The sequence below is a fragment of the Aythya marila genome, assembly GCF_965140915.1.
Source record: "Aythya marila genome assembly, chromosome: 9".
Lineage (NCBI taxonomy): Eukaryota > Metazoa > Chordata > Aves > Anseriformes > Anatidae > Aythya > Aythya marila.
This window is the reverse complement of record NC_139050.1, coordinates 12,791,415-12,818,395: the sequence shown is the minus strand read 5'-3', so window position 1 is coordinate 12,818,395 and position 26,981 is coordinate 12,791,415. Positions and strand designations below refer to the sequence as shown.

At 41.3% G+C, this 26,981-nt stretch overlaps 1 protein-coding gene across 5 annotated transcripts in view; it reads right to left on the bottom strand.

Moving 5' to 3' along the window:
- Window positions 1–312: 312 nt before the first annotated feature.
- Window positions 313–26,981, bottom strand: part of YEATS2 (YEATS domain containing 2) — a 48,282-nt gene continuing 21,613 nt past the window's right edge. For 3 of the 5 annotated variants that reach the window (XM_082767395.1, XM_082767397.1, XM_082767398.1), the window contains 18 exons: window positions 25,479–25,586; window positions 24,119–24,292; window positions 22,610–22,868; window positions 21,621–21,782; window positions 20,182–20,294; window positions 18,977–19,132; window positions 18,092–18,268; window positions 16,434–16,629; window positions 13,441–13,572; window positions 13,110–13,208; window positions 12,124–12,235; window positions 10,704–10,777; window positions 9,892–9,971; window positions 8,723–8,924; window positions 7,137–7,363; window positions 5,902–5,976; window positions 4,350–4,423; window positions 313–3,543 (listed from right to left, as the gene is read on the bottom strand). In XM_082767395.1, coding sequence (XP_082623521.1) covers window positions 3,435–3,543; window positions 4,350–4,423; window positions 5,902–5,976; window positions 7,137–7,363; window positions 8,723–8,924; window positions 9,892–9,971; window positions 10,704–10,777; window positions 12,124–12,235; window positions 13,110–13,208; window positions 13,441–13,572; window positions 16,434–16,629; window positions 18,092–18,268; window positions 18,977–19,132; window positions 20,182–20,294; window positions 21,621–21,782; window positions 22,610–22,868; window positions 24,119–24,292; window positions 25,479–25,586 — 2,529 coding nt within the window. In that variant the 3' untranslated portion in view covers window positions 313–3,434. Of the gene's footprint in view, window positions 3,544–4,349; window positions 4,424–5,901; window positions 5,977–7,136; window positions 7,364–8,722; window positions 8,925–9,891; window positions 9,972–10,703; window positions 10,778–12,123; window positions 12,236–12,426; window positions 12,479–13,109; window positions 13,209–13,440; window positions 13,573–16,433; window positions 16,630–18,091; window positions 18,269–18,976; window positions 19,133–20,181; window positions 20,295–21,620; window positions 21,783–22,609; window positions 22,869–24,118; window positions 24,293–25,478; window positions 25,587–26,981 lie in introns of those variants that run through there. The other 2 variants (XM_082767396.1, XM_082767399.1) reach the window with 2 other exon arrangements.

Genomic DNA, 26,981 nt, shown 5'->3' with positions numbered 1-26,981 from the left:
TCCTTTTCTCCAGCCCTTTTTGTATGAGGTGGCGGCGCCCAGGCACCAGCAGGGGCTCTGTGAGGAGAGGGCGGCACTGCCCTGACCTGGGTGGGGCTGGTTCGGGCCGGTTCTGGCCGGTTCTGCTGACAGGAGCAGCCCCAGCCGGGCAGGAGAGGAGGGAAAGGAAGAGCAAGAAGTGTTCCCAGTGCCTGAACAGATTCCACCAGATGTTATCCAGAACTAAAGTATTAAACAAAACAACACTTATTTTTGTGAATTCTGAGGAACTTGCTTTGAGTGACAGGCGACAGTCAGACAATCCTATCACAGCTAATAAAAGGATTTATTGTAAACATACGTATCTTACACAATTATACAGTATAATACAGATAACACAAAGGATTTAAACACTCGGCGTTACAAAGAGGGGCAATATTTGTAAAGAGATCTGTAACTCGTATTAAGACTCTTTACAGAGAAATACACCGCAACGTTTCGGCACGCACCTGAGCAGGCGTGAGCAATTCCACCACCTCGCTCATCTCCAAGCCAATTCTCACAGGAACGTCTCGCTGACAGATTTTTCTCCCACCACTTAAAAAAAAAAATCAAAAGGATGCATTGCAAACATTTCCTACATCTGAAGGGCTATAACAAATGTGTTATTTTCTATCTGCTTTTAACAGATTTTATTTCTCTTCAGCAAACTTTATGTATTATTAATACAGCATCTCCTAGGAGAATAACCTGTGGTTGCTAGGAAATGTTATCAGCAGATCTCCACAAGAACACCATTAGGAACAACAGGCACCCACCTGCCTGCTTCAGGACTCCAATTCTGAAAAACCGTTCCTCATGGAAAAGCAGGACAGAATCACAGAACGGCCGAGGTTGGAAGGGACCTCTGGAGATCACCCAGTCCAACCCCCTGCCAAGCAGGGTCACCTAGAGCACATTGCTCAGAATGGCATCCAGGTGGGTTTTGATTATCTCCAGATGAGACTCCACAACCTGGACACAGGCAAGGAAGCCACAGCTTGCAAACGGATACCCAAATACATGTACAAGCTCCTGCATTCTGAAAAACTGCTCTGGGCACATTGAAATCCCAGAAACTCAGCCCACAAGAAGACGGGGGCTGAAAATGTGTATCATCACAGAAGATCCTAGCAGAACTGAGTTTGCCCAAAAGGCTGTTCCCACACAACCTGCAGGCTGTCATAGCAATAGTGACAGATAACTCAGAAATGGCCTCTTTTATAAAAGCTGCATACAGGGGGGCCTGAACGCACCATGTACTTGGAGCTTTCAACAGCCTGCAGACAGCGTGGGGCCAGCAGCTCCCCAGTTACCTGGATTCCTCCCTGCTGAACTGGGACATAATCCATGTTCAACTCCTCCATGCTGACCTCCACCTGAAAACTAACATCAGGGCTACGCTGTGCACTTTTCCTGTGCAGACAGTCCTGCCTCAGGCTCACTTGAAAAAGCCAGGATTATCTTTTGAATTCAGAGCATCTGAAACGCCCTGTATAGGGGGCATCTAAATCCTTCTCTGAATGTTCTTTGGATTTCATCCATCAGTCTCATTTCATAGATTCAAGGACCAGGTTCTGTCACTTGTATTAAATCTAACTGCAACACCCCGTCAGCTCTCATGAACTAAGAGGGGCTTATCTGCAGACCCTGGTTTTATTCCAGATGGAGAAGAAAGGCAGTATCTCATCTAAGGTACGCAGTATCTTCTGCAGATCAAGAACTGCATTCAGCTTAAGTCAGCTCTCCTTGAGGCTTTTAATCACCCTCTATGTGAACCATCTTCCACTGTTCCTGCACACAGCTAGAGTTATCATCACCTGTCTTCTAGCCCAAAAAAGCACCAAAAGATGACATTTTAAAGATTTCTGTTCCTATCCCAGACCAGGAAAGATAACTGCATTTTAATGTTTATAAAAGGCTTCGTATTGCCAAAGCACGGCACCAACAAGAGTGAGAGGCCTCAGTACACCCCTGTGAGGTAGGTATCCTGCTCCCCATACTCAGAGATGGGGAAACTGAGGCACAGAGTGATTAAATCAAAGGCCATGCAGATCAGTGACCCAGCTGAGATCAGCACAATGGAGGCTCTGGCTATTTGACCCATGCTCCACCTGCTTGACAGAGCTGCCTCACATGCCTGAAAGCATGGAAGTCCAACAGGGGTCCCATCCGACTTTGCCATGGCTCATTTGCACTACTCGCAAGCACCCATGGGGCAGGACTGTGGGGTAGTAGAGGGGGTGGTGGTCAGGGTCTTGTTGTTGAAGCCTTCTTCAGAAACGTGTTGATAACCAGACTACAGACATTTCTCCTACACCATCAATGTTCCCAAGACAGGTAAGCGCTGGGGTTAGTAGCAGAATTTCCTCCCGCAGTCAGGATATCAGAGGAGGTCACCACAAGCAACAAACCTCTGGGTTTTTTGATCCTATCAGGCCTCTGTGTGTTCAGCAGAACTTTAGCTGAAGTGGCACTTCCGAATCCAAAGTGATGATTAAGAGAATGCAGTTAAAACACTACGACTTGTACAACAGAGCTGGTCACTGGCCTTCCAGTGTAACACTCCAAAACTTCTGGCAGCCTAGAGAGGCACTTGTTGGGCAAACACAGGATTTCAGCCAGTCCGAGCCCACAGACACTGAATACTGTCCATGTTCTTCTCTTTTCTTGTGCAGAAGTGGCCAGACAACTCCTACAAAGCCCGACCACGGTTTACTTGTCTTGACTGAGCACATGCCAGTCTACCCATTCTGTGGTGACTGAGAAAGGTGAGATCTGACACCTCCTCGAAAGAAGGATCAGTAATTTGGTTAGGTTGCACGTAGCTGAATAACCAAACAAGCCTCCTTAGCTGTGTTCTCAGCCACATACATGACAATCAAACAGAACTGGCAGAATTTGGTGCAGCCAGCAACCTTCTGCTCCCCCGCACCCAAACCTGACCATCTACTCAACCCATCTACTCAAACAACCCACCTATAAAAACTGAATTTAAATTTTCTCATATTCTGAGTGCCAAAGCAACTGTTCTGCCCACTGCATGGAAAACCAAATGGTATGTAGACTGCATCAGAAAGCTTAATTTCGTTTCTAGGAAAATGTTCAATCTCATCAATACAGCTGTCATCAGGGGACCAGGACACTGGAGCCTCTTGTAGCTAGCAACTTGACACAAACTGACAATGTTTGTTCAGCCACTGAACATACACTTACCAAGTAAACACTGACATTTAACAACTTGATTTGGAACAGAGCATCATTTTGTTGCATTAAGGTGCATCTTTAATTGGAGGTAACAATCTAGTAGCCCAATGTTATAAACGTATGTAAGAGTGTCCTACAGAAATACTGGATTTGTCATCCCAGCTTCAGTCGTACATCCACCTTTCCTGTAGCATCTTCTCTGCTCTATTTCATTGTTCCTCATTTAGTATCTTCATATGCTTGTTTGTGAGGAAGTCAAGAAAGGGAATGTTACAGATGGCTTTGTGAATATTCATCACTGTGATCTCTCTTGGAGTCCTGCAGGGAATGCATCAGAGTGTTTTTATAACACAGAAAAAGACATGCCCATAAAGCAGCAAGTCATTCAATTTACTAACAGGGAGAAAAAATAATAAAAATCAAAAACAGGATAAAAGAGCATGTGGTTAGAGCAACACACACACCAAAAAAAAACAACCATTAAAACATCACAGCACAAAAGAACCACTCAGATGACTAGGGGAAACATTTTGGGTGCTGGCACAGTAAAACGAAGTGCTGAAGTATTAATTCTTCAGCTTCTGTAGCACAAACTCTGTGTGCACAGTTACATTATAGATCTTATATTTATATAGTTTATCTAGGTAATATTTAAACTGTCCATTTTCTCATGGTCTTACTTTTTTTCAATTTCATGTTGCCAAACACAAATCAAATGTGGTCCCATGGTTACCATTAAAATCACTCAGTATCTGAGCCAGAAGAGTGTATCAGTAAAATACAGAATATTGACGTTGCTGAAGTACTGGTGGGCCACAAGTAAGTTGTCTACATGGTGACCTGAACTGCATGAGAGAAGGTCCTTCCAATAGGGCTCTGCTAAAACAAGTTATTTGCCTCTGAGCATGGCAACACCAGCAGTCCTGCCTCAGTTTTTAATGTCTGTGTTTCCACTAATTTGCTACTATGGAGCTAGGAGATGACAAACCCCTGTAGTTCACGCACACACACTACCCCATATCGTCTGGAAACCCCTTGCTCACATGGTCTGAACCCCACAAAAGTACTGAACCCCTCAACTACTTCAGCCCTTAGTGCTGGCATAAGTAGTTCGAGTGCTGTACCTGTTGTGAGGAGCTGTCTGGTACGCCACTGCCAGGGCTTGCCGTAGGATATCACTCATAAGCTGTTCAGTGGCCTGTGACAAAAGGCAACATTGGGTGACAGCATTATAAAAGAGGAAAGCAGCATGCTACTCACCAGATTATCAGTGTAACTGAGCATCTGGAAATCTGACTCACTTCAGTCCTGTATTAAATTAGCAGGAGGCAGGCAGTTCAAGATGCACAAGTGACTTTTATTAGCCCAGTGATAAAAACTGAGTATATATTTAACAGAAAGAGGCCTATGGATACACACAGCTCATGACTACAACTGCCCAGTCTGGTTTCTCTCTGGACCCGCAGAGCACATGTGCTGCAGGATGGATGGATGCAATATGCACCCATATGCACATTGCAGGTGCATTTCCAAGAGCATTTTAAGGCCCAGCCTCACATGCTAGAGCTTGTTTGTAAGTGGCACATGCCAGATGCTCTCCTGGTACTTGGTATATGCTTGTTAGCCAGGGCCCACCAGGTTTGCATCAAGACACACAAAAACTTCCCATCCTAGACAGCAGATGCACAGCAGCTGTATGCCCCACATGCTGGTTTAATCAAGGTTCAATTAAAAGTCAGTTAGGGCTCTCGGCTTTCTGAGCCTATATCAAAACTTCAGCAGAAGCTTCTGGGATTTTTTACTCAGGAAAGCTGGTAATACTCATCAATTATACTAGAGCAATCTGATGATTATAATCTGTATCTAAAACCAGATATAGATATATCTGACTTCAACTACAGTAAGTGACAGTACAGGAGAAGCATGCATGCAAGTATACATATAACCTGGAATTGATTAACTTTATAAAAATTATCTACAGCAGACTGTATAAACTGTAAAACAAACAAACAAACAAAAAACCCTGTTGCATAAACAACCTAAAAATCATCTTTGGCTTGAAATACAACAGAGCACTGCTAAAAATAATCTGTATTAGCCTTCAGTCCAAACTTGAGAACTCCAATTCCATGCTGTTCAAAGCTTTGGTAAGAAAGATTCTCTGCTTTTACAAAGCTGAATGACAGATGAATAATTTCTTACACAACAGAGAATTGCTACTGACTTCAGGAATTCAGCAGTCTCCCAGTGGAGACAACTCAGGCAGAAAGCAACTCAATGGTATTTATGGAAAAACAGTTAATCCTCCCATAAAATAATCAAGTCTTATTGACCTTTAGCAGATTTTCCCCCTACAATTCCAAAATGTAGGGCAAACAAGATGGTACTTTCTAAGTTAAAGAGGAGCCAGTATCTTACTGCAAGTCAGGACATGCAAATCAGCACCCTGTGTTCAAGCCAACAAATGATTAAGAAGCTGGAACTACACACACAGAAATACACAACTCTCTGCATCCAGCTATATATCCTTCTATACACACATTATATTGACATCAGAATCTGCATCTCCTGATTTCATAAATGCATGTTACTATGGATAATACATCTTTTTTTTTCCCCTACCTTACATGGTTAATACATTTGTAGAAAATTTCTTATTGTAAAGTGATTTCTTACCTTTAAAATCATATCTTCTATTACTGATGCATAAACATTCTTTTGTACCTCAGCAGGCTGAAAAGAAATCCCAATCTATAAAATAGAAGAGGGAAAAAGAACTAGTACGTCAAGTAGCACAACCCACGTTTTGCTACAGATGAGATGGCAATGGTATAATAGAAACAATCTATTATAAAGGGTATTTAAAAAACAAGCAAGCAGGCTGTGCAGAATTTTCAGGCAGTATAATCTCACGCCTCATTTAAAAGAATTCTGGAGAAAATGAAGCTTGAACATTACAGTAGCCTGCAGAAATGCCTCTCAAACAAAAACAAACAACAAAAAAAGCAGATTTTCATTTCTGTTGCAGGGAGTCCACAAAGAAAAAATTGTATTAGGTATTTTGGGTTACAAACAGAAGCTCCATTTTAAAACTGAAGATATATTCAGTCCATGTGTTCATAATCTTCCCTGCACTTATGACAACTGAAACAGCTTTAAACTATTTCTGGCACAAAATATCTGCATCGAAAGAATTTCATCCCCCAGTTCCACTCCCATCACGCCTGTGCCCTTGTCACACATGTAGGAAGAGACTGGATATACTGCAAACCAAAGTTTCATGCCTTGATATCAACATCTGAGGCGGACAGATATGCTTCTTTTTCCTCTCAGCTGCTGCAAGGAAACCCTCCTGCTGCTTCTCTCTCTCAGTGGAGAGCACCTTTTCCTACAACCTGAATAAGCCACCTCCTCTCTTTCCTTCCTGCTGCTGTGAAGGAAGACCACTCCCTCCCTTTCTTCTGCCCTAGTTTGAGTTGGTGGGTGCAGGGGAATGACCAAACAGTAGAGAAGTTTGCTGGGATCTTAACTTTAGTGCATCCCCCTTTCCAGGATCAGCATCAGTCCAGGCAACAAGCCCAGATCTTTCACAAGATAGGACAGGAGGCATTCCATGCCAGTGCTTCTTTTCCCTTACTTCCCCTTGCTTCTGGCTTTCCAGACCAATTTTTCTGGTGCTAAGCTTGGCAACACAGCTTCTCTGAAGTGATCTCCCAGCAGCTGGCATGCTTCACTTCTGCCAGCACTGGCCAGCTGAGCATCATGAACCAGAAAGTCAGATTTATCCAGGTCACTTACAGAAACCTTAATAAAGAATCCAGAGGCCCATAAAGATGAAAGAAAGGCAACTAAATGAATGTAAGGCCACAACTGAGCAGCAACTCGTACTAGCTTTATGATTCACTTATTACCTTCTCTGCTGTGTCCCTCACAAATTCTGATGCGGGCAAGCAAGACAAATAGAACTTCATCTCCTCTTGCTTCTCCTCCTGTTCTTTTTTAATGTTTATTTTTAATGGCTCACTAAAGTTGAGAACATCTACTTCCTCTTCATGTTCTGGTTCTCGTTTCAGAAATTGCTGTAGCTCCTCTAGTTTTCGGCACAGATCCTCACCACTGCTATAAGATGATGGGCATTCTAAAAAAGAAGCAATCAATTAAACAAATGATAGATTATGGAAAGCTGCTTACAAACAGATGCATACCCAAAACATGGCAAGAAATTGAGGTAATTGGAAGCTATTTTTGCAGTTCCTACCAAACATATGGATGAACAGAAACACTAAGAGTCACTGAGAGACTTCTAATTGTGTCTTTATTTATCTCATCTGCCCCTACACCAATCAAGAAGGCTGTACTCCAAACAAAACCAGGCTCCTAAACATTCTTACAGAAGTTTTTTGTCAACTGGCTATGCAAGGCAGTCTGATGCTCTTCAACTTGCTTGGAGATGTGAAGTTTTACTATGTAGGCACCATTTAACACTAACTCACCTTTTACGCTGTGATGAGTATTATATGAGTATTATGGTGTTTTTTTTTGGTTTTGTTTAAAAAAAAAAAAATCAGAAGACAGATTCCCAATAGAATTACAAAAGGGTAACCTCTTCTCTGCATGATCAGCATGAACCAGAAAAAACCTTTTATGAAAAGCTAAGCAGTAAATAGATTGTTTTCTTCAAAGATAAACACAAACCTAGTTATTTAGACAGAAAGATTAAAAGGTAGATATATGCTTCCTTGAACAACTACAGTGCAGGACCAGGCTTAGCAAAGACTAATCACAAACTTCTGTGAAATACAAGGACTTCAAGTACAATCAGGACAGAGTAACATTCAACTTTGGGAAAGGGATTATCTGAAGGTGAAACAAGGGAGCTTCACTGAAAAGAATGGATGAAACTAAAGATGAATGTTTAATATATTCTCCAATGGACTGTGGAGATCCCAGAGCTAAGCCTAGTGGACTAATGCAGCAGCTGTATTACCATATTACCACCACATGAAGCTTCATGTATGCCAATTCACTTCACTTCCGGAGGTAAGTTAACGCCCAATGTGCTCCACGCTGTTGTTGCCAGACAATCTTTTGTACTTGAAGCTCATTCACACTGTTTGCACAGTAAGTCTTTGAACAGAGGCTAAGCTTACCCAATAATGACTTTCTGTACCCACTTATAAATGATTGCATTGCAGATCTGGAATCATCTCTCATAACAAATACCTACACTGGGCCTCCAGGGGCCCCAAAGCACAATGAAACCCAGAAGAGGCCCCACAGAGCATCAGTATTTGTAGACACGAGAGACAGTTTCACTTGTATGCTTGCTCTTAGGGTCTTCAATATCTGTTATTCCAGACTGAACTAAGTAAAAAACAAAACAAAACAAAAAAAACTTTCCTAAAGAGGCAGCACATGGAGAAGCATACCCATTCTTGAGACAATTTAATCAACAGTGCCTTTGGCAAAAAGGAGTTTTCTGTCCCTGCTTGCTCACCTGGCTCGCTGTCTATCTGTGTCAGCACATCCTCAATCGAGTCTTCATCATTTCGCAAGGTCTCAGGGTCAGGTGGAGTGTAGCCATGGCATCGACACCACTGCACCACATGCTTTGTTTTCAGGGGCGTAATGTTGTGAAACCTGGGGTACTTCTCTATGATTTCTTGAAGGATCTTCTTCACTGTCATTGCTCGTTGCCACTGTGACAAACCAAAGAGAAAAAGCTCGTCACATTGGCTGAAGAGTTTAAGGCTAGATATGACCTAGAACAACAATGCAGGTTGCAAGGAAAACAAAAGAAACATGATTTTCCCAGAGGTCAGAATGACAAGGTAAAAAAAATAAAATAAAAATGTGGGAGATGGTCCTAATGCTGTTATCTTTGGCAATTCTGGGCAGATCATTTAAACTCTCTCTCAAGCAACGAAAACCTCAAGAAAGAGCAATATACAGGAGCCCAGGCACACTTGCCTTGACTTGAACTGTTTCCTCTTCCAAATAACATCTTAAGATGCAAAAAATCCACTAGAGCAAAAGATGCTTCTTAAAGTTTTGGCTAAAGTCTTTTTTCCACTTATGTTGGTGACAACAGATCTAATCAGTTTTACAATCTTCCTTGTAAAAGTCCATGGCAAGGTGATAAAATTGTTAAGAAACACAAGGAAATATAACAACCAGAACACAAAAAGATCCAGATTAACTGAATTATTTGTCTTTGGTGAACAGACAAGCTATGACATAGTATTTCAGTACAAGTACTCTGAATGCTCTTCCTACAGAAAACAGCCACAATCCTACAAAAACATGGACAAAGTATATTGCAGAAAATTCACAAGACCATACAATGCCATAGAGGAATGATGAGGACCAAGTGTTAACAGGACAGTTTGCAAAAATTCTGATTTTTAAAATGTTCCAGAAGCATCTAACTTTGATTCAACTGAAAAGTGACCTTTAGAGTCCCTTCTGTCTGAGAAAGGCTCCAAACAATAAACTGGATCATTAGCTGAGCAGAAATTAGTGTGTCTTGTGGTAAGGAATGCTTCCATTTAAAATACAACGGGCTGCTTCAGAAAACAAGAACAACCAACAACAAGGCAGGTTCTGTAATTCAGAAACCTCTCTCATGTCCCTAATGACTGCTTATAAAACAAAGGAGAAGATTACCTCAGCTGCCCTCCTCTTCCCAATATTCCAACTGTAGTACTGTTCCACTGAACTGGCACAAAAAGAGCTTGCATCTTCACCTAGAAAACACAAAGACAAAAACAATATTAAATTTTAGTAGGTGAAATAAAATACACCCTGCTTACAATGTTGTCTATTGAGGAGGAAGGAGGAAATGCATTTCTGCTTTTAGGTTCGAGGGCCATACAAATGTTGTGCTCACTCACTCGGAGAACACCACAGAGGTGTGCAGCACCCAATGTTCTTTGGATGCTGAAACAGCATCATTCTTGGTCAGGGTACCCAGACATCAGTGACTATAGACTGTTTTAAGTTTTCTCTCCTGCCCCTGAACTGTAATGATGTAGACCTCTCAGTCTGTCTTACTCGTCAAACTCTCTTCCTTTGGAAGACAGATAGACAAATAGAGAGATAGACACATATAAAAAAAAAAAAAAAATGCATTCCAATATTGAGCTGTTATCGTATTTGCAAATATCTCTGAAACCCAGGCATTAAAAAAATAGCACATCTACTAAGGAGAAAACCAGGGAAAATGAGGACCTACTCGCAACCATTATGCGAAGAAATACAATCTATCTGTAATTGAAAAAGTTAACTGCTTACAGCATACTTGGCTTTATTGGAAGGACCTAATTTTAAGTGTCTTTAGAATAACCCACGGAGTAAGCTCTCTAGGAGAATGGCTTCATTTCGTTCTGTTTTTCATTAATTTTTCAGCTACAGAGTATGCGAGGCATTCTGTTGATACACTGAAAATACAAAGCAAAGCCTTTTCATGCACTGCTTACTTTTTTCAGCAATTAATGGAACCTTCTTCACTATTGCTGTTAAGAGCTGCTGGATGTTCTCCAAATACTCGATGCTGCAAAGGATAAAGAGAATCACAATAAAGAATACTGATGGAAGTAATAAATCAGATGCAAAAAGTTTCAAAATTGCTACATGGTTTAATGCCCCTAGATCCAAAGCATTACAGCAGTAATAGTGTGAGGATAAACCGTTATGCCCCAGTTTGGAGAAGGTATTTCAAGCAGCCCTTCCTCTTGCTGAAGCATCCACACGTGAAGCTGCATTTGTCAAGCTGAACAAACTGAAGACTGAAGGTTTTTTTGAGGGGTAAGAAGCACCTATTAGTGCAGGCTGTCCCAGAGTAGGAACATGGGATACTGCATGGGAAGCTTTATAGTCCCTGCTGCTGCTCATCAGCTGACTATCTCCTAAAATTCTGTAAGAAGGAGAGGTTCCTGTTATAGAGGAAGGTTGCACTCAGTGGCTCATTTGATGCCAGCACTTTTGCTTTAACATTAAAACTTGTGCTAATGGGAGTTGAGGTAAATCTCACTTAACCAATCGTACTGTTTAACTGATGGAAAGTACATTTCTGGCCATCTGCTTCATACAGTTGCAATGAAGACAATTTCCATTGTGTAGTGACTTGATATTTATTCCTGTCTGCTACACATACCTTCCATCAGGATAGTGTTTACAGGGATGTATCAAGACAACGCTTTTCAAAACATGGAGATTGGGAAATATGCCACTGAAGAATCAAGAGCAGAAGGACATCCTACACATTACAAGAAATTTCCAGACAAAAATTTGCAAACTGAGTTCTGGTGAAATACCACTGAAAAGTACTTCCAAGAGCATCACAAATAAGGCACTGGACTTCACAGAATCCAGTGAACAAATACTCCAATGATATTTATCATCTAATTCCAATTCTGAACTGAGAAGCTGTCATATTAAGTAATTACAGAAGTATATGTTCTTATGAAGACTGGAGAGGAAAGAAGAGAGACAGTTCAACTTATTTCAGATGCTCCCTTTTAAATCTGAATTTCACTGTGTACAGTTTGACCTCAGTAAAAACACACAGTGACAATGGGAATTGTCCAAGTGTTGGATATCTTAGCTGCTTGAGATTTTAGCAAACCCCAAAACAACTACAATTATTTATTTCCCCCTCTGCCCCCCTCCCCTTTCCAGGAGCCCCGAATACAAATCCATTATGGAAGACTTGCAACACTGCCTGAAACAAACACCATCCAACAGGATTAGCACTGATACAAGGCTGTATGTAACAGAACATTTTACATTGTATTTCTGAGTCAAACTTTTAACAATGCTGCATACATCCCTAGAGTCTCCTCCAACTCCCCTGGAGTTTCAAAGACCAGAAATCTTTACAAAGAAATGAACAATTACTTGATAACGTAATTCCCAAGTTCTGAACTCTCTTCTGTTTTTACTGCTGCTTGACCTTCTTGAGTACCCACAGAGCTGCAGTTCTGTCCCGTTGAATCAGGCTCCATCTTAACTTCAAAGAAACAGAACACGTTTCAAAAGGAAGAGCACCCGTCAGCTTGATAAATAATGTCTTGAGTAAGACTCCAATAAGACTAAGTGTCTAACATATTAAATAACATCACTGAATTTATTGTTTGCATTCTCCTTTAAACGTGAACAAACCTGACCTTGTGAAGAACATAAGCTTCATCTATACTGCAGGAATGCCACCAGAACATGACCAGCTCCCCCTCCAAAGCTCATGATGATATCCCTTTTAGAAAATATATATGCACATCATCAATTGCCGATGTTTTGCATATAACTGCATGACCTAAACTGAACTGCTTAAAAACGTATGCTGGCCTTACTTTAAACGAAGAGCTGGACAGAAAGCTAATAACAATTTCAGCTACTAGTGGGATTTCAAATTGTCACCAGTGAGCTCTCACATCTAGGACAGAACTCTGCCAAGGCAGGAGCAGGAGATGTTCCCAGCTGAATGACCAGACAGACAGGCAGGGGAGGGGAAAGACACATAGCAATTCTGCAAGAATTGGACTTTGTCACTATTTTGAGGACAGCAGTGACTGTGATTAAATACATGCTGCTCTGTCCTTTTCTGCAATGATGGATTGAAATGATGGATGTTTATAGTACTCAATAGTAATTTTTCAGAATATTCTCTTTCCTCTCTGTACTTGCCTATGCTTTTGGCTTTGTTGAGGGGGAAGTCACTGTAAATTTCCCAGTCCCCAGATGTCATTGTAAATTAATTCAAACCCTGCTAACAACAGAAATAAAGGAACCCACAGTCACAAGGTCTAATTTCAGAGTCAGACCACTTGCATAAGGCAGCACTGGCATATTTCTAGTCCTTATCTTACAGAGAAATTTCTTGTTACCTTTAGTAACGGATGCTGTAGATGGACTCGGGACAACTGTACTTGCTGATGTGACAGCTGTAACAGCTGCAACTTTGCTGGTAGAAAGTGACTGTATCACTGGAGAGGAAATAAAAAGGACAACAAATTAAAAAAATAAAAAACAAACTTTGGCATATAACCATATTCAGAAGCAATAAAATGTTTGCAACACAAAGTTTAGGGATGAATTTCCTTGCTACATTTTCTTCTATCTCTAACCTTTGGACCAGGTATGCCAACAGTGACGAAGAGCTACCCTGTGTCAAAGGGGATTTTCAAACACCATCTGTCATCCTCCTCTGCCCTTTACCTTTGTTCATAGGCATGAGTATAGTCTGAACACCTCCAGAAGCTGTGTTTACACCGAGCTGTTTAAGCTGGCTGGGAACTGTCAGAACAGCCTGCTGTGGACTAGACTGATTTGAGTGGATTTTTAGCAACCCTGCAAGAAGAATGGAAGACAAAATGTTAAATAAAACACACCATTTTGTTTATCTCCAGTTATTTCTCTCCCTTTCTGACTGAAGTAGGATGGCACGTAAGCTACCACTGCGACCGTCTTACCAAGCCACAGTTCAGTGAACTGCCTGTTAAATTTTTACTGACATGGATGACTGCTGAAGTACTGAGATGCATTATATGCTGCACAGCACTCTGACGTTTTTGAAGCAAGTTCCCAATTACTTAAGTAATCTTAAGCAAAAGTTGATGGAAAACAAACCTCTCAAATGAAGAGCAGAACACTCTTAACAGAACAAGACAAAAGCACTTAGAGCATGACTCGCAGCTCTCCTCTCCTTTCCTCAAGCATCTGGTAAGCCAGTGAATGACAGCTGTCCTACTTACACAGCCCCTCTCACCTCTGCAGCTCAGCTTAGTAGCACCCACTGCAGTTAGCAGAGCAAAATCAACCATGCTTTAACTAAATGATGAACCCAAGCCTGTGCAGCCAGTCTGATGAAGAATATACCTGAGCTGAGTGTCCCATGTCTTTCTGTTACAAGCACTCAGTGCATGCATCCATAAGGATGGCTGATCAAGCTATGAAGCACGTTAAAGGGGGGACTGAGTTAAATAACTGATTTTAGTTAAGTCTAGAAGAACAGGCAGGACATTGTGATATTAACAACATTAACAGTGGAAGCACCCAGTGACTTTGGTGGAAGCCAATATGGCTCCAAGCTGAACCACAGGGCAGTGGGTGAGGAGCATTCATCTCCTGTTCCCCCAGCTCCCACCCCTACAGTGATGACATCCCAGACCACCAGAACCAGGACTCTAACATTGTGATATGGGACCAGGCTTATCATTTTTATTAGTAAACTGGCTATTTCCTATATAATTTTATTTAATGCTTTGACTAAATAAACTTTTATTCAGATTTTGTTTTAGAAAACTGCAAACAACGCACTTCTTAGTTTCGCAGTGGTAATTTTATACTCACAATTTGTTTCAAGAAAGTTTCTATTCCCCTTACAAGCCATTACTATTGTTTAAGAAACAACTGCCTTCCAAGTACCAGACATGCAAGGTCTGATGAAAATGTCCCTTGGTTTTGAAAGATATGTAACACTGGTCAGTTAGACAATGAACACTGGGCAAGAAGGCTAGCCTAGTTCATTTTTAAACATTATAGAACTTTATATTTAAGATCCATTTAAAAAAATACATTTTTAGAATTAAGTATCTGATGCCACACATTTTGGCAAAACCTCCTCTTCTGCCTCCAGCCTTCTCAAATGCGCAGCACCACAATGCTCAAGCTCAGTGGCTGCTGGCTTCCTCTTTGATGCACTGCCCCCAAACAGCTCTTCTAGGGATGTTAAACAGTAAACCAAAGCTCTCTTTGGGGACAGTCAGTCTTCAGCAAGTATTTAAGTGTTCAGGGCTTCACAAGTTTCCTTCCAGAACAGTTTCTCACACTTCAAGAAAGTGTTATCATTTATAAGTGTGGCTTAGGGGATGTCACAACTGTGTGATGCAAAGATGTCAGGACAGCATGGCAAAGGACCCAAACTGCAAGGAAAGTAGAAAGGGACATTTGCAACTATTCCTATTAGCCTGACAGGGAGGCAACACTACCCATTGCAAAACAACAGGAAGATTTGAGATTCTTTTCAAAAAGTTGCCTTTAAAAATACAGATCTCAAGAATTCTAACATAGTATTTCCCCCTCCAACACTGAAATAACATGTTTTATAGCAATTGCTTCTTTTGGGATCCTTGAATTTGCTTTTAATAATGAAGTCAGTGTCTCAGATTTAAAAAAATATCTAGATGATATTCTTATATATGGCAGCCTTAATCGGAAAGCTATTTGGAATGGTATATTTCTAACAAAAACTCTTGCTGCTTTGTTTGGAAAGAAGAAAATACTCAACTGCTTATTGCAGAATTGCAGCAGTCTTAACAGCTTGTGTTGTTTATTTTCAAGCTTTGGAAAACACAATGTGATGAGGAAAGGATGAGTTTGGAACACTGTGTACAACGGCAATGAGAAGAGCTGCTTTAAAAAGAGACTGTTAGGTTGGCTCCATGTCACTTTACTTTCTCTTTTTCTTTTTTGTTTTGTTGCCACTTAGTAAGGAGCCATTTCAAATGACTATGACATACCAGCAGGTAAATTAGAAGTCAAAATGAAGATGTCTAATGTTAACTCATGATACTAATATTAAACCTGCTATATTTGCTCTCTGTAATACAAAATATACTGGGAGACTATAAAACTGAATAAGGAAAACACCCCTCTACCTAGAGGCATTCCTCTTTATTGCTCTATCTTTATTAAGTTGAAAGATTCCAGATCAAATCCACTTTGCTGTACTCAACGGATTATGACTTCAAAATGTTCATTTTCCTTAAATCAAAACCTCTCTTTTTCCAAGCCAAAAAGAGCAGATGCAAAGTCTCAGAGCCAAATTCTGCTTATGCAACTTCTCCAACTTCAGTGGCAGTTCACTTTCACAAACTGAATCAAGTTTATAGTACCTCTGATACCTTGAAGAGGCAGAATGCATCCTCTGCAGAGGATTTGGCATGAAAACCTAAAATCCCTCTCCAATACCAGTAGGCAACTTGCACTGTTACTTGTATCAGATGCAGTCAATGCACTGTATTAGGATGCCAAATTATTTACACATCTCTTTGGCTAAGCCAAAAGTTATCCTATTTTAGAAAGCATGACTCTACTTTCACCCGTTCACAAAGGCAGATGCTTCCACGTTCTTCCTTTCACAATGAAGACATCTAAAGAACTTGTACACAATCTTAACTTTCTGTAGGAAAGGCATGAAGGGAGAATACCTGATACTGCAGCTTTTCCAGTCACAGGCGTTGGTGTAGTCACCAGAGAAGCAACACTTACAACAGTGGAAGTAGCAGTCTTATTCACTACTGATGAAGTAGACTGGCTCTGGTTTACACAGATTTGCTGTTGTCCAGACGTTTTTGCTGTAGGAGCTCCAGAAGATGATGAACTGGAACCTGCATTATCTATTTGCTGCATGAAAGAGGAAGACAGTGATAACAATTCTTTGTAATTTCACAGATGATTCAGCAATAAACACAGGATAGAATATCTAGAAATAGAAAAAGCAGGACTCTGTTTTTCTATCACTAAGAAGAAAGAAATTTACAAGCATTTATCAAAAAGCCCATATACAACGATATACAACAATATGATACACAGAGAATGGAGACTATTTAAAGCAGAAATAACATGAAATTGTGCACTCAGGAACCGCTACCACAACTGCTGCGATGGTACCTGGAGCTAGGTCCGTTAACTCCAGCAAGCAAAACTCCAGATGAGATATCTCACAACGTTAGCCACAACCTCTTTGACACTCATCAGCTCAGTCCCCAGGCAGATCCTGGTGTCCTGGCTGCTGTGTGCCCTAGGCAGGGATAGGAAGGCCAACAGGGTGCTAATAACTGTCATTGGGAAGTCAGGTGATGGCGGTGATTTTGGGATAACGAGGTTGGATGGAAAATTGGAACCTCTGCAGCTTCACTGAGAGCTGTACAGAATAAGTAGCATTTAAAGCAAATTTCAGTATTTTCACCAATATGTGCTGTGTGTGCCAGGGTTCAGCTCTCTAAGGGAAGCATGGCCTCAACTCTCAACTTGTTTAAACCTTTGCCTCCCCATAGGGAAAAGCAGGAAGGTTGGGAAAGTTGGGAAAGCCTCCCAGTGAACACACTTTCCTCTTCACTGCCTCATCCCCACCTGATGAACTCTATCTCCACTCCTGGTGGACAACCTGTACCAGCTGGACACATGGCTGCATGCCCCCCTCACTCCAGGAACACAAACGATTTACTTTCAACCTCACTTCATGGCAAAGCACCCCATTCCTACGCTGCACTGTTAGGACTCCTCAGGGGTAGGGAGGAGTGACATCCGTTGAATGCGGTCAGAACCAAAGGACCCTGAACCTTGGCCACCATGAAGCCTATTCACAACAGATTGGGCACTGAACATCGTTGAGTCTATGATCTCAGAGGAACAATCTACACCCTAAGTACTGTTGGCTTTCACTGGCCTACTGGATGCAGATCTTCAGGCATTTTACATTCTTCTGCAAATTTTTGTGCTAGTGACAGATTTGGTGTTTAAAAGCCAGGTAGTCCAAAAATCTCATCTGTATGACTACAAAAGCTGTTTCAGATAAAGCTTTTCCTGCCTACCTGAATTTTAAAAGCTAAGAAGTGCAAGTTTTAAGTTTCCCTTCTTCCCTTGCTTCTTTACATAGTTTATGTAGAACAACAAGCAACTAATCTGCAAAGGAGTTAGTTTTGTACACAGAACCAGAAAACAACTAAAAGGCAGATAAACCAACAATGCTGACTGGAAGAAAAACCACTAACAGATTGTAAAGCAGAAGTCAACCTTTCTTGGGGATTATACTGGGTACAGTGCAAATATCATCTCCTAGTATGTTGGCAAGGTTGTTTCTCACCTGGGCCACCCCATTTGTGGGAAGGGCCACGGCAGGAGCAGCAGCAGCTGTGGTGATAACACCTCCTGATACTCTCAGCACAGTGGTACCAGGTTTGGAGAGCTGGGATGAGGCAGGCACTGATTTCAGAGACCCATCCGATATTTTCATCAGTGATGCCTGTCCACCAGGTGCAGCCTTGGAAAATAAATCCAGCATAGGATAAACAATATCAATACTGTATCTGTTGTTTTTTGTTTGCTTGTTTAAAAAACAAGATGAATGCTTCTTATATTACTGGGAAATATTTTAAAAATACTTTTTTCAGGGACAAGAATAGTTGGAACACAATGATTACCTCAAATTCAAATTTATCAAGCTGTAGAGAGGGTTTTTTTTTTTGTTGTTTTTGTTTTTTTTGTTTTTTTTGTTTTAAAGCCTACTGATTTAGAATTTTGGACAGTTTTCTGGAACTGGAGTTTGAGTTTCACAGGGACAAATTCAGAAAAGAAAGGTCTCTTGAGTGATCTCAAGATGACCAAGGCCAAAATTTTCTAAGAGACGTAACAGGTGATTCATTTCTAAGGTTCAAATATTTAAGCACATTTTTACATTTATCTGTATTCACTCCTTTAATACTCTATCGTTAAAAAATCCTGGAGCACATTTAAAAACTAGCAGCCTAAGCTTATAAATGACCCACTTTGAGAACACTGGAAAACTGTGGTCCAATATCTACATATAAAAGTACATCTTTGTATGCTTTCATAGTGCAGCCATAACTGTAACTGTACAAAGAAAAAACTGACTACAAAAGGGGAAGCTCTCATAACGTGCAATTGTGGTTCCTATACTTTATCTGTCAAAATGCTGACCAGTAAGAGAAACACATCATTTGCAAGTTACCTGTGTAAATAAAGCCGTTTTCTGTCCAGTTATCACTTTTAATGCTTGTCCTTGCGTGGAAGACGTTCCAACTCCGACATTGCCCTGAACAACAGATGCTGGCGTCAGCTGCTTCCCAGAACTTTGAGGAGACGGTTGGCCAACCAGAAAGGTGCCCTGCTCCAGAAATAAGTCAGGGAGGTCAGCGTTTGAAACCACAGTTAAGAGTCAACAGAAATCTAAGAGTGACAATACTGCTACAGCCTGCAGCTGTAGAGGAACAGCAACATCTGCAGGTATTCAGTGATGCAAAATAATACATTAAGCAGGCTTTTGACATTCTTTCTGTACTGCATAATCACAAACACTTGAATTAAAGAAGACAAAAAAAAATCTGAAGTCCTCATCTTTGGCAACACTACTGAAAGGAAGTCTCCTTCTCTGTCCACCTTCCAAGGGCAGAAAGCATGCCAGTGCCCCAAAACATTGTCTTCTAAAATTATTATTGTTAATTACTTTTACTTTTTTGTTAATTAGCTTTTATTGTTAATTAAATAATTGTTAATTACAATGGAGGATTCTGCACCCAGAGCTAGACATAGCTATCTCGGTGCAGAAAACTTTCGAACACAAAGGTAAAGGTGAAAAAGCTACGGTTCCCTATATACTCAGAGGCATCCACTAACAACCTACCATCTGAAGCCTTGCATCCCTTTCTATTTCACATCCTTATTTAGTTGTTGCTCTTTTCTCTTCATTCACCTACAGTCAAACATGGATCCCTTCACACAATCTTCTGTTTTATCATTTTTCTTCCTTTCTCAGCCTTGCTATTTCTCTCTAATAACTCTCCTTTATTCCCCTATCTATAAAGCTTTCCTAGAACTTCCATGTATCCTATTATGTAAGATGGATTTTCTACTATTATTAGTCTTATCACCTCTCCTAGTGTGGAGACCTTGCTCCCGTGCCATCATAGGCTCTTATTTCACCACCCACTACTTGCCCTGAGAAAGTGCTCCATGCTACTTTCTCAGCCCACAAGGCGCCAAGCCCTGAGGGAGTCCCACCCTGTAAGGGGAGGTAAGGTGCAGATATGTGCAAATAGCTATAAGCAAGTGGTAAAGCAGATACCTGGCAGAGGAGAAAAAGGCAAGGGTTGCTAGAGAGATCCACTGCAGCCTGAAAAACTGAACTGCTTCTATTAATATGCTTATGCTACTGACCTGGGGTGTCTGCTTCAGGATGTAGGATGTATAGGTGAGGTGCTGTGACAAGTTACTGCTTGTGCTTTGGGTTCCTCCTCCTCCACTATTTGTAGAAGAACCAGACTGGAGACCTGTAACCAGGACAAAAGGCTCTTTGGTAACCAGACAATGTCAGTTGCTGAAGAATCCCTGTGTACACAAATAATTGAGAACTGCTTGCAAGATGCTTGCTGTAACACATTATGTAACCGAGTAATATCCAGGCACAAACACCGTAATTTCCCAGTACAGCACAGTTCAGAAGCACTGCTGTGCCCTCTTATAGGTCAGCAAATACCATGAACAAAAGGAGATAAGGGGGGAGTAAGGACTGGTGGGCATGAAAAGCTCATTTCAGGCTGATGTGAGATTTCTATTGAAGAAAACACTGTCCAACAGGTAAACTGTTTCTAATCAGTCTTTTGCAGGTTATGAATCTGCAGCAGAAGCTCTGGAAATACTTCAAATACGAGCTATGCTGCTGGTATCTACCTTCTTATATATTAAGCTGAATAATCTCTCCTCCCCAGTGTCAGTATCAGAACTATGAGCAAACACCTTGCACCCAATCCATCTCCCATGTTAAAACCCAGCCCCAAAAACAGAGACATTCTGGGGAAGGCTCACAACAAAACTCTATATCTACACAGTCCCAAACCTGCCGTATTCTTTTCCTATAGAATCATAAAGGTTGGAAAAGACCTCCAAAATCATCTGGTCCAACCATCCCCCTACCACCAGTATTACCTACTAAGCCATGTCCCACAACCAACCTTTTCTTAAGCTACACAATGCAAGAGCACACTGCAGAAAAAATACTGCTCATTTGAAGTATTTTTGCAGTGCTGTTCTCCAGGTATTTCACAGCAAGTTTGATTCATAAGCCCATTACCAACAAAGCGTTTCTGCTGGTGTCAACTTGGGGTCAAGCCTTTTATCAATATTCAAATCTATTTCTTTCCATCATTCTAGATACAGTTAACTTGTCCTTTTCAAAGCTAGCTTATTACGTTTCTAGTTTTTCCAGGGTCTCTTTCCATTACTTATAAATAGATTTCACAACTGCATTCAAATCCAGCTCAGTTCTACATTATGAAAACGCAGTTGTCTCCCCGCAGAGAAAGCATCATTGTACAATGAAGGCAATCTTTCACTGTGAATTATGGGGAAAGTTAGTCTGCTTTCAGCACAAATAGTAAGACATGGGAACCCTGAATGTAAAGCAGTTTCATCTAAGATGGAAGACACTTTTGACATCTCAGCTTTTTAGCTCCATGTACTGTGTTGTTGCGAACAAAGAACCCCCATCCCATTATTGACTTTCACAGTACCAGGATGCATTATAGCAAAAAACCCAAACATATTAATTACATAGTGATTACATTATTTAAGGCATTAGATTTCCCTGTAAGACTAACTAGCATTATTTGTGGCTCTCAGTATGGCTCCTTGGGGTATCAGAAGCAGTTTTCCTTTCCCGGAAGGATTCTTGCTGTTGGTGGTGAGGTACAGTTTGGTGCCCGGTGGCAAGTTTGCCAAGTTTGCCAGGTTGGTGGCTGGTAACTGCAGCGTAGCCATGACTAGAAAGAAGGAATAAAAAGAAAAAAATTACTGCTTGCAGAGGCCAGTACGCAATGAAGTCTGCACAGAATGAAAGTACTGGGAGTGATCTAGCCTTTGATAATCCATGCTTAGCTGGCCTAACTGAGATTAACTCCACCAGTGACGCACAAACACATTAAACAGGTCTGAAAAAAACCTCAGTGTGCAGTACTTATGGCCGCAGGCTAAAGAAGCACAGTGGTGGGGTTTGCAGGCTTGAGTCTAGAAGCCACACAGTACCCTTCAAACTGTCCAGGGTCTGAGCTGAGACGTGCAGCTAAAGCCAGCGGCGCACACAAGCAGGCTGGGGGCTTCTGCCCACATTCCCATAACTGTAAGCATAGGGGAAGATATGAAGATGCAGGAAGAACAGTTTGACTTTTGTTTGTTGGGTTCAAGAGTTCCTTTGAACATCCAAAGACCACAATGCTGGTCAAAAGTATGAGACCTGGCTCCGTGAAAGTCCACCAGGTGTCTAGCACATTCCCCAGCATATCCCGGTGATCTCCATGCCCCAGGACACCTCAAACACCCCCTACCAATGTAAGTGAGGGCCATCTGCAGGTCTGACCAAACTGTGTACTCTACTCAAAGAACACTGCGTGTTGTGAAGTACTTGTGCTCTCTTCCCTTACAGTTAATGAGTTCAGATTCTGTGATTATTACCACACTAGCCTCAGTCAGCCTGAATTTCCATAGAATTTCCTATTCATTGTCAAGCTTTACCATCAAACAATTATTTTAAAGTTGAAAGAATCATTATAGAGCCATCATGAGCCATTAACAAGGTATAAAATTACTCTACCTGATCCTTGAGATGTACTTTTCTGAGCACCTGTGGAAGCAACTTGCGCCTTTGTTATAGTCTGCACAGGCTGAGCAACAATTGTTCCTCCACCTCCACTCACGATGGCTTTGGCTACACCTTGAGTCACAACCTGTTTTGGACCAACAGCCTTTGCTACTGAAGAACTAGATTTTGCCACAAGTATCTGGCCACCACTGATAGCCACCGCCTGTTTCACTGTCGACTGTAAAGCAGAACCAACTGGAACGCCAACAACCTGCAACAAATAAGTATTGGGTGATGTGCTTCTTGCAAGAGGAACCACTTGAAATCTAGCTGGTATGCTACCTCCATCTCTAGACATTTCAGGATGCTTTCTACATGTCTACTCATGTATAAAGGCTATGCATTCTGAAACAAAATTAGATTGGCAAGAGGCCAGCTCCAGGTAAAAGGCAATAAACTGTTAAACACAGTCAGGATTTCAGAGTAACTACAGAAGACTGAGTACATTCAAATTACAGAGCAATTTCATTTTTCTCTGATATATAAACAGCAGATTTGTTCCAACTGAGGATAAGGCTTGCCTTGGTGAAATAAAGAAATCCAAAGATTTAGTTTCAACACATTCATAGGAACAGACTCCCTGGGAAAACTATGGCCTCAAATTAGAACCTGCCAAGTGCTTCAATTTTGTCTGTTGACAATATCCACAGGCAAACACAGAGTTTGCATACCTGCTCAAACAGTCAATGAACTGTTGAAAATGCAAATATGTATTTACTTATGCAAAATTCAGCCCTCCATATGTAGTCCCTTGTGCTCAGCACATGATTTCACCGTATCTATCACGCAAATAGGCAAGAAGGGAGAGAACTTCTGACATCACTAACATCTCCATCTCAGAAAGGAGACAGAACACGTTAAGGTTTCAAATACGTACATATTTTCCTGCTCAGAACATGCTATAAACCTCTGTCATCTTGTTACTGAACATTTTTGATGTCTTCTGAGATGCTGCGTCACCCGTCACGGCAGCACTGCAATCACTCAGGTAGGATTGCTTCCACCTTACACTGGCTCTATCCCAGCCCTGACCCCTACCCCTTATTTATCCTGCTCTTTTTTTTGTTGCAGGCATGATGTCCAAGGAAAGAATTCACCTCCTGTTACAGAGAGACCTGGATGAATTTCATCAAGAGCTGATGATGGCAGCCAACTTTCTGGGTTGTCAGGATCCAGTTCAAAACCACCTCCACCCCACTGTTGCAATGGGCTAGACAGAGATGGGAGATGTTTTCCCCGAACAACAAAATGCAATAGTGCCTGCTCACTCTGCTCCCTTCTCAAGGACAAAAGCTAAGCATGAGCCACTCTGTGCACAGGAGGAAACTAGCCAGTCGGGGTGCCCCTGCCTCTTTCTGAGATGGAACTAACCCCACGCCCCGAGGACAAGCACGAGGTGTTGCAATGAAACTACCCGACAGATGGCCTGCACCAACCCAAAGATGCCCAAGTGCCTCATACCTTAGACTGTACCGTCCCCTCGCCTGTGCTCACAACTGGCTTTTGCGGTGACAAGGCTAACATGTGGCTTCCTTTTACAGTGACATACTGCTGCACAGAGGTCTGCGGGGCTGTCGCTGTTGCTGGTAGCTGGGGTTGCTGGGGCAGCTCTCCTGGTTCCTGCTTTATTATCACCTTTTAGATATGAAGAAAAAAAATAAATAATGCCACCACAACAGAAAAAAAAAAAGTAACAAGCAACTCTAAATGACTGGGAGTCATTTCTGGAACAGCCTGTGTGCCCTTTCTTACAGACAACAGCCAGTAACTCAGATGTGGTTCTCACACACCATCAAGGGAACTCTAACTCACCTCCCAAACCTAACATGAGGGCTGCTCCCAGCACAAAAGTGTGCGGCGGGTCTGTACTTACAGAGCATTCCAAATTTGAAAGGCGCTTACAGAAATTAAAGAACCACAGACAGTGGTAATAATACTACAACTATTGGTTCTACTCACATACTAACATCACTAACATCTCCATCTCAGGAAGGAACCAGAACACTTTAAGGTTTCAAATACCTAAGTATTTTCCTGCTCAGAACATGTTATAAACCCCTTTTTTTTCCCCTCTATCTTGCAAAATTATAGCTAATATTATAGGTGTAGATATAACCAGATGTATATACTGTAACTGGTTAAAGACCATATTACTCTCTTGTGTGTAGCTTGACATGACAACGTATTTCTCTGGAACAGGCCCTAAATCTAAATCACCAAACCTAAAATCACTAAACCTAAATCACCAAAATCAGCAACTCAGGAAAGGCCGTTGATTTTTTTTTGTTTGTTTGCTTTTTTTTTTTTTTTTTTGGTAGACTGCTGTAGATACTGTAACTAGTAGGAAGCATTTTTTTTTTTTTTTTTTTTTTTAACTTTTTAGCCGAATCACCAAATATTGCCTAAAGCCTTAAATTCAGTATGGTAACATTTAGGGAAATGTACACACACATGGCAACATCTGACACTCAGAAATCACTAGAACATTTTGTTAGAAACTCCTGACATATCTTCTACTGACTACTTTTCTGTATCCCACCAAAAAATAACTTTAAAAAACAGCCTCAATATGACAGTGATTCAAAGAAAAAACAAGAAAGGATGAAAGAGATGATGAAAAGAAAGACCACAGGAACAGCAGAGCCACAGGAAAAGAAGTCAAAATACATCTTTTGAGAGGTGATAGAGAGCCCTCGGCAGCAAGACACATTGGTTCCAGTTAAGTTTTACATGCACTGGAAGTTATACAGTCTGTGGCAAAAGTTAGCATGAAATGCTAATACTGTGCTCCTTGTCCAGGCACAAAAGCCAAGAGGAATACCTTTGTAAAAGCTCCAAGTCCTCCAGTGACTGATTTGGGGCTTTGCACCTTGGAATGACTCCCAATGGGACAAAGGGGTGGCATGGTGGCAAACAGGGAATCCTCCTGCTGCAAATAGGAAGATGTGGCCAAAAAAAAATGGTGAAACATCCAACAAAAGAAAGAAAACAAGTCATTAGTAACAGAGGGTAGCATGGACAAGCTGGGCAATCCCAAATAATTACCTGTACAAATAAGCCATTTCAAAAAATCAGTCAACATTTATGTAACAAGAATATAATTTATTTAATACAATTTGCTTAATTAAAATTTGTTTTCTAGATTGTATCTCCAACAGCAGTAACTGTTTCTTACCATATCATACACAAATAAAAGAAATCAACGTGTGTCCCCCAGCAGCTTTTTATACAAAGCATTTCAGAGCTGCAAAATTAAGGCAGGCTAATAATTGGCCTATTTTAGCCTTGAGACGGGAAGTCTGGGTGAGCATCTTATCGATGAGCAATAAATACCTGCGGGAGGGTGTGAAGATGACAGAGCTTAATAGTATGCAATGAAAGGACAAGAGTCAATGGGCATGAATTGAAATGCAAGAAATTCTGTTTAAACATAAGGAAAACCTCTTTCTTCCTGTCCCCCCGTCCCCCCCCTTTTTTTTTTTTTTTTTATGGTGATTGAACACTGGAACAGGCTGCTGAGAGAGGCTGTGGCCTCTCCAGCCTTGTAGATACTCAAAACCCAACTGGACACATTTGTGCATAACCTGGTCTAACTTAACCCTGCTCTGGGCAGAGAAGTCGCACTGCATGGTCTCCAGATGACCCTGTCTCCTCAACCACTCTGCCAATCTATGCCCGATCTCAGAAAGAGAAGAGTATCTGAGAAGAAACAAGTTATGGAGAACAACAAAAAAATATATATCCAATTTAATCTGCAAGCAAAACTATCTCAGATACTGATAGCACAATCTTCTCAGGCAGAACTCATGAATTGGCACAAACAGTGAGGCTACCTACCTACATGGAATAAAAAAAAACATTTCTACACCTGCAAAATGGTGCATCTGTCATTCCTTAATCCGAGGCTGGTTGAGGCATCACGTGCATCTGAGGAAGTCTGGCCTTATGTTTTGCTTAATTAAAATAATTGTACTCTTTTACAAGCAACGTGAACTCTGAGACCGGTTTCACAACTACTTAGTCCATCCTGGGGTTGGATCATGACCAAAAAGGCCTCGGACTCTAAACCAATGCTCCTACCATCTTCCTTGTGCTGACACACAGCTGAAAATAGGTTCTTTTTCAACCAGAGGAATTGTTTGCTCTGGTTCACCACATAGCTACACAACTGCTAGCAAACAGGAAAAGGTGTGAAGATAAGTTCAGAGGCACAACCAGACTTTTCAAGAGCAGCATGTATATTGGGCATTTTAAAGTGCCTAAAGGAACACAGGCGGAAGTAATTTTAAAATTAATGATATGTGCCTACTTTGACTCTCTTAAA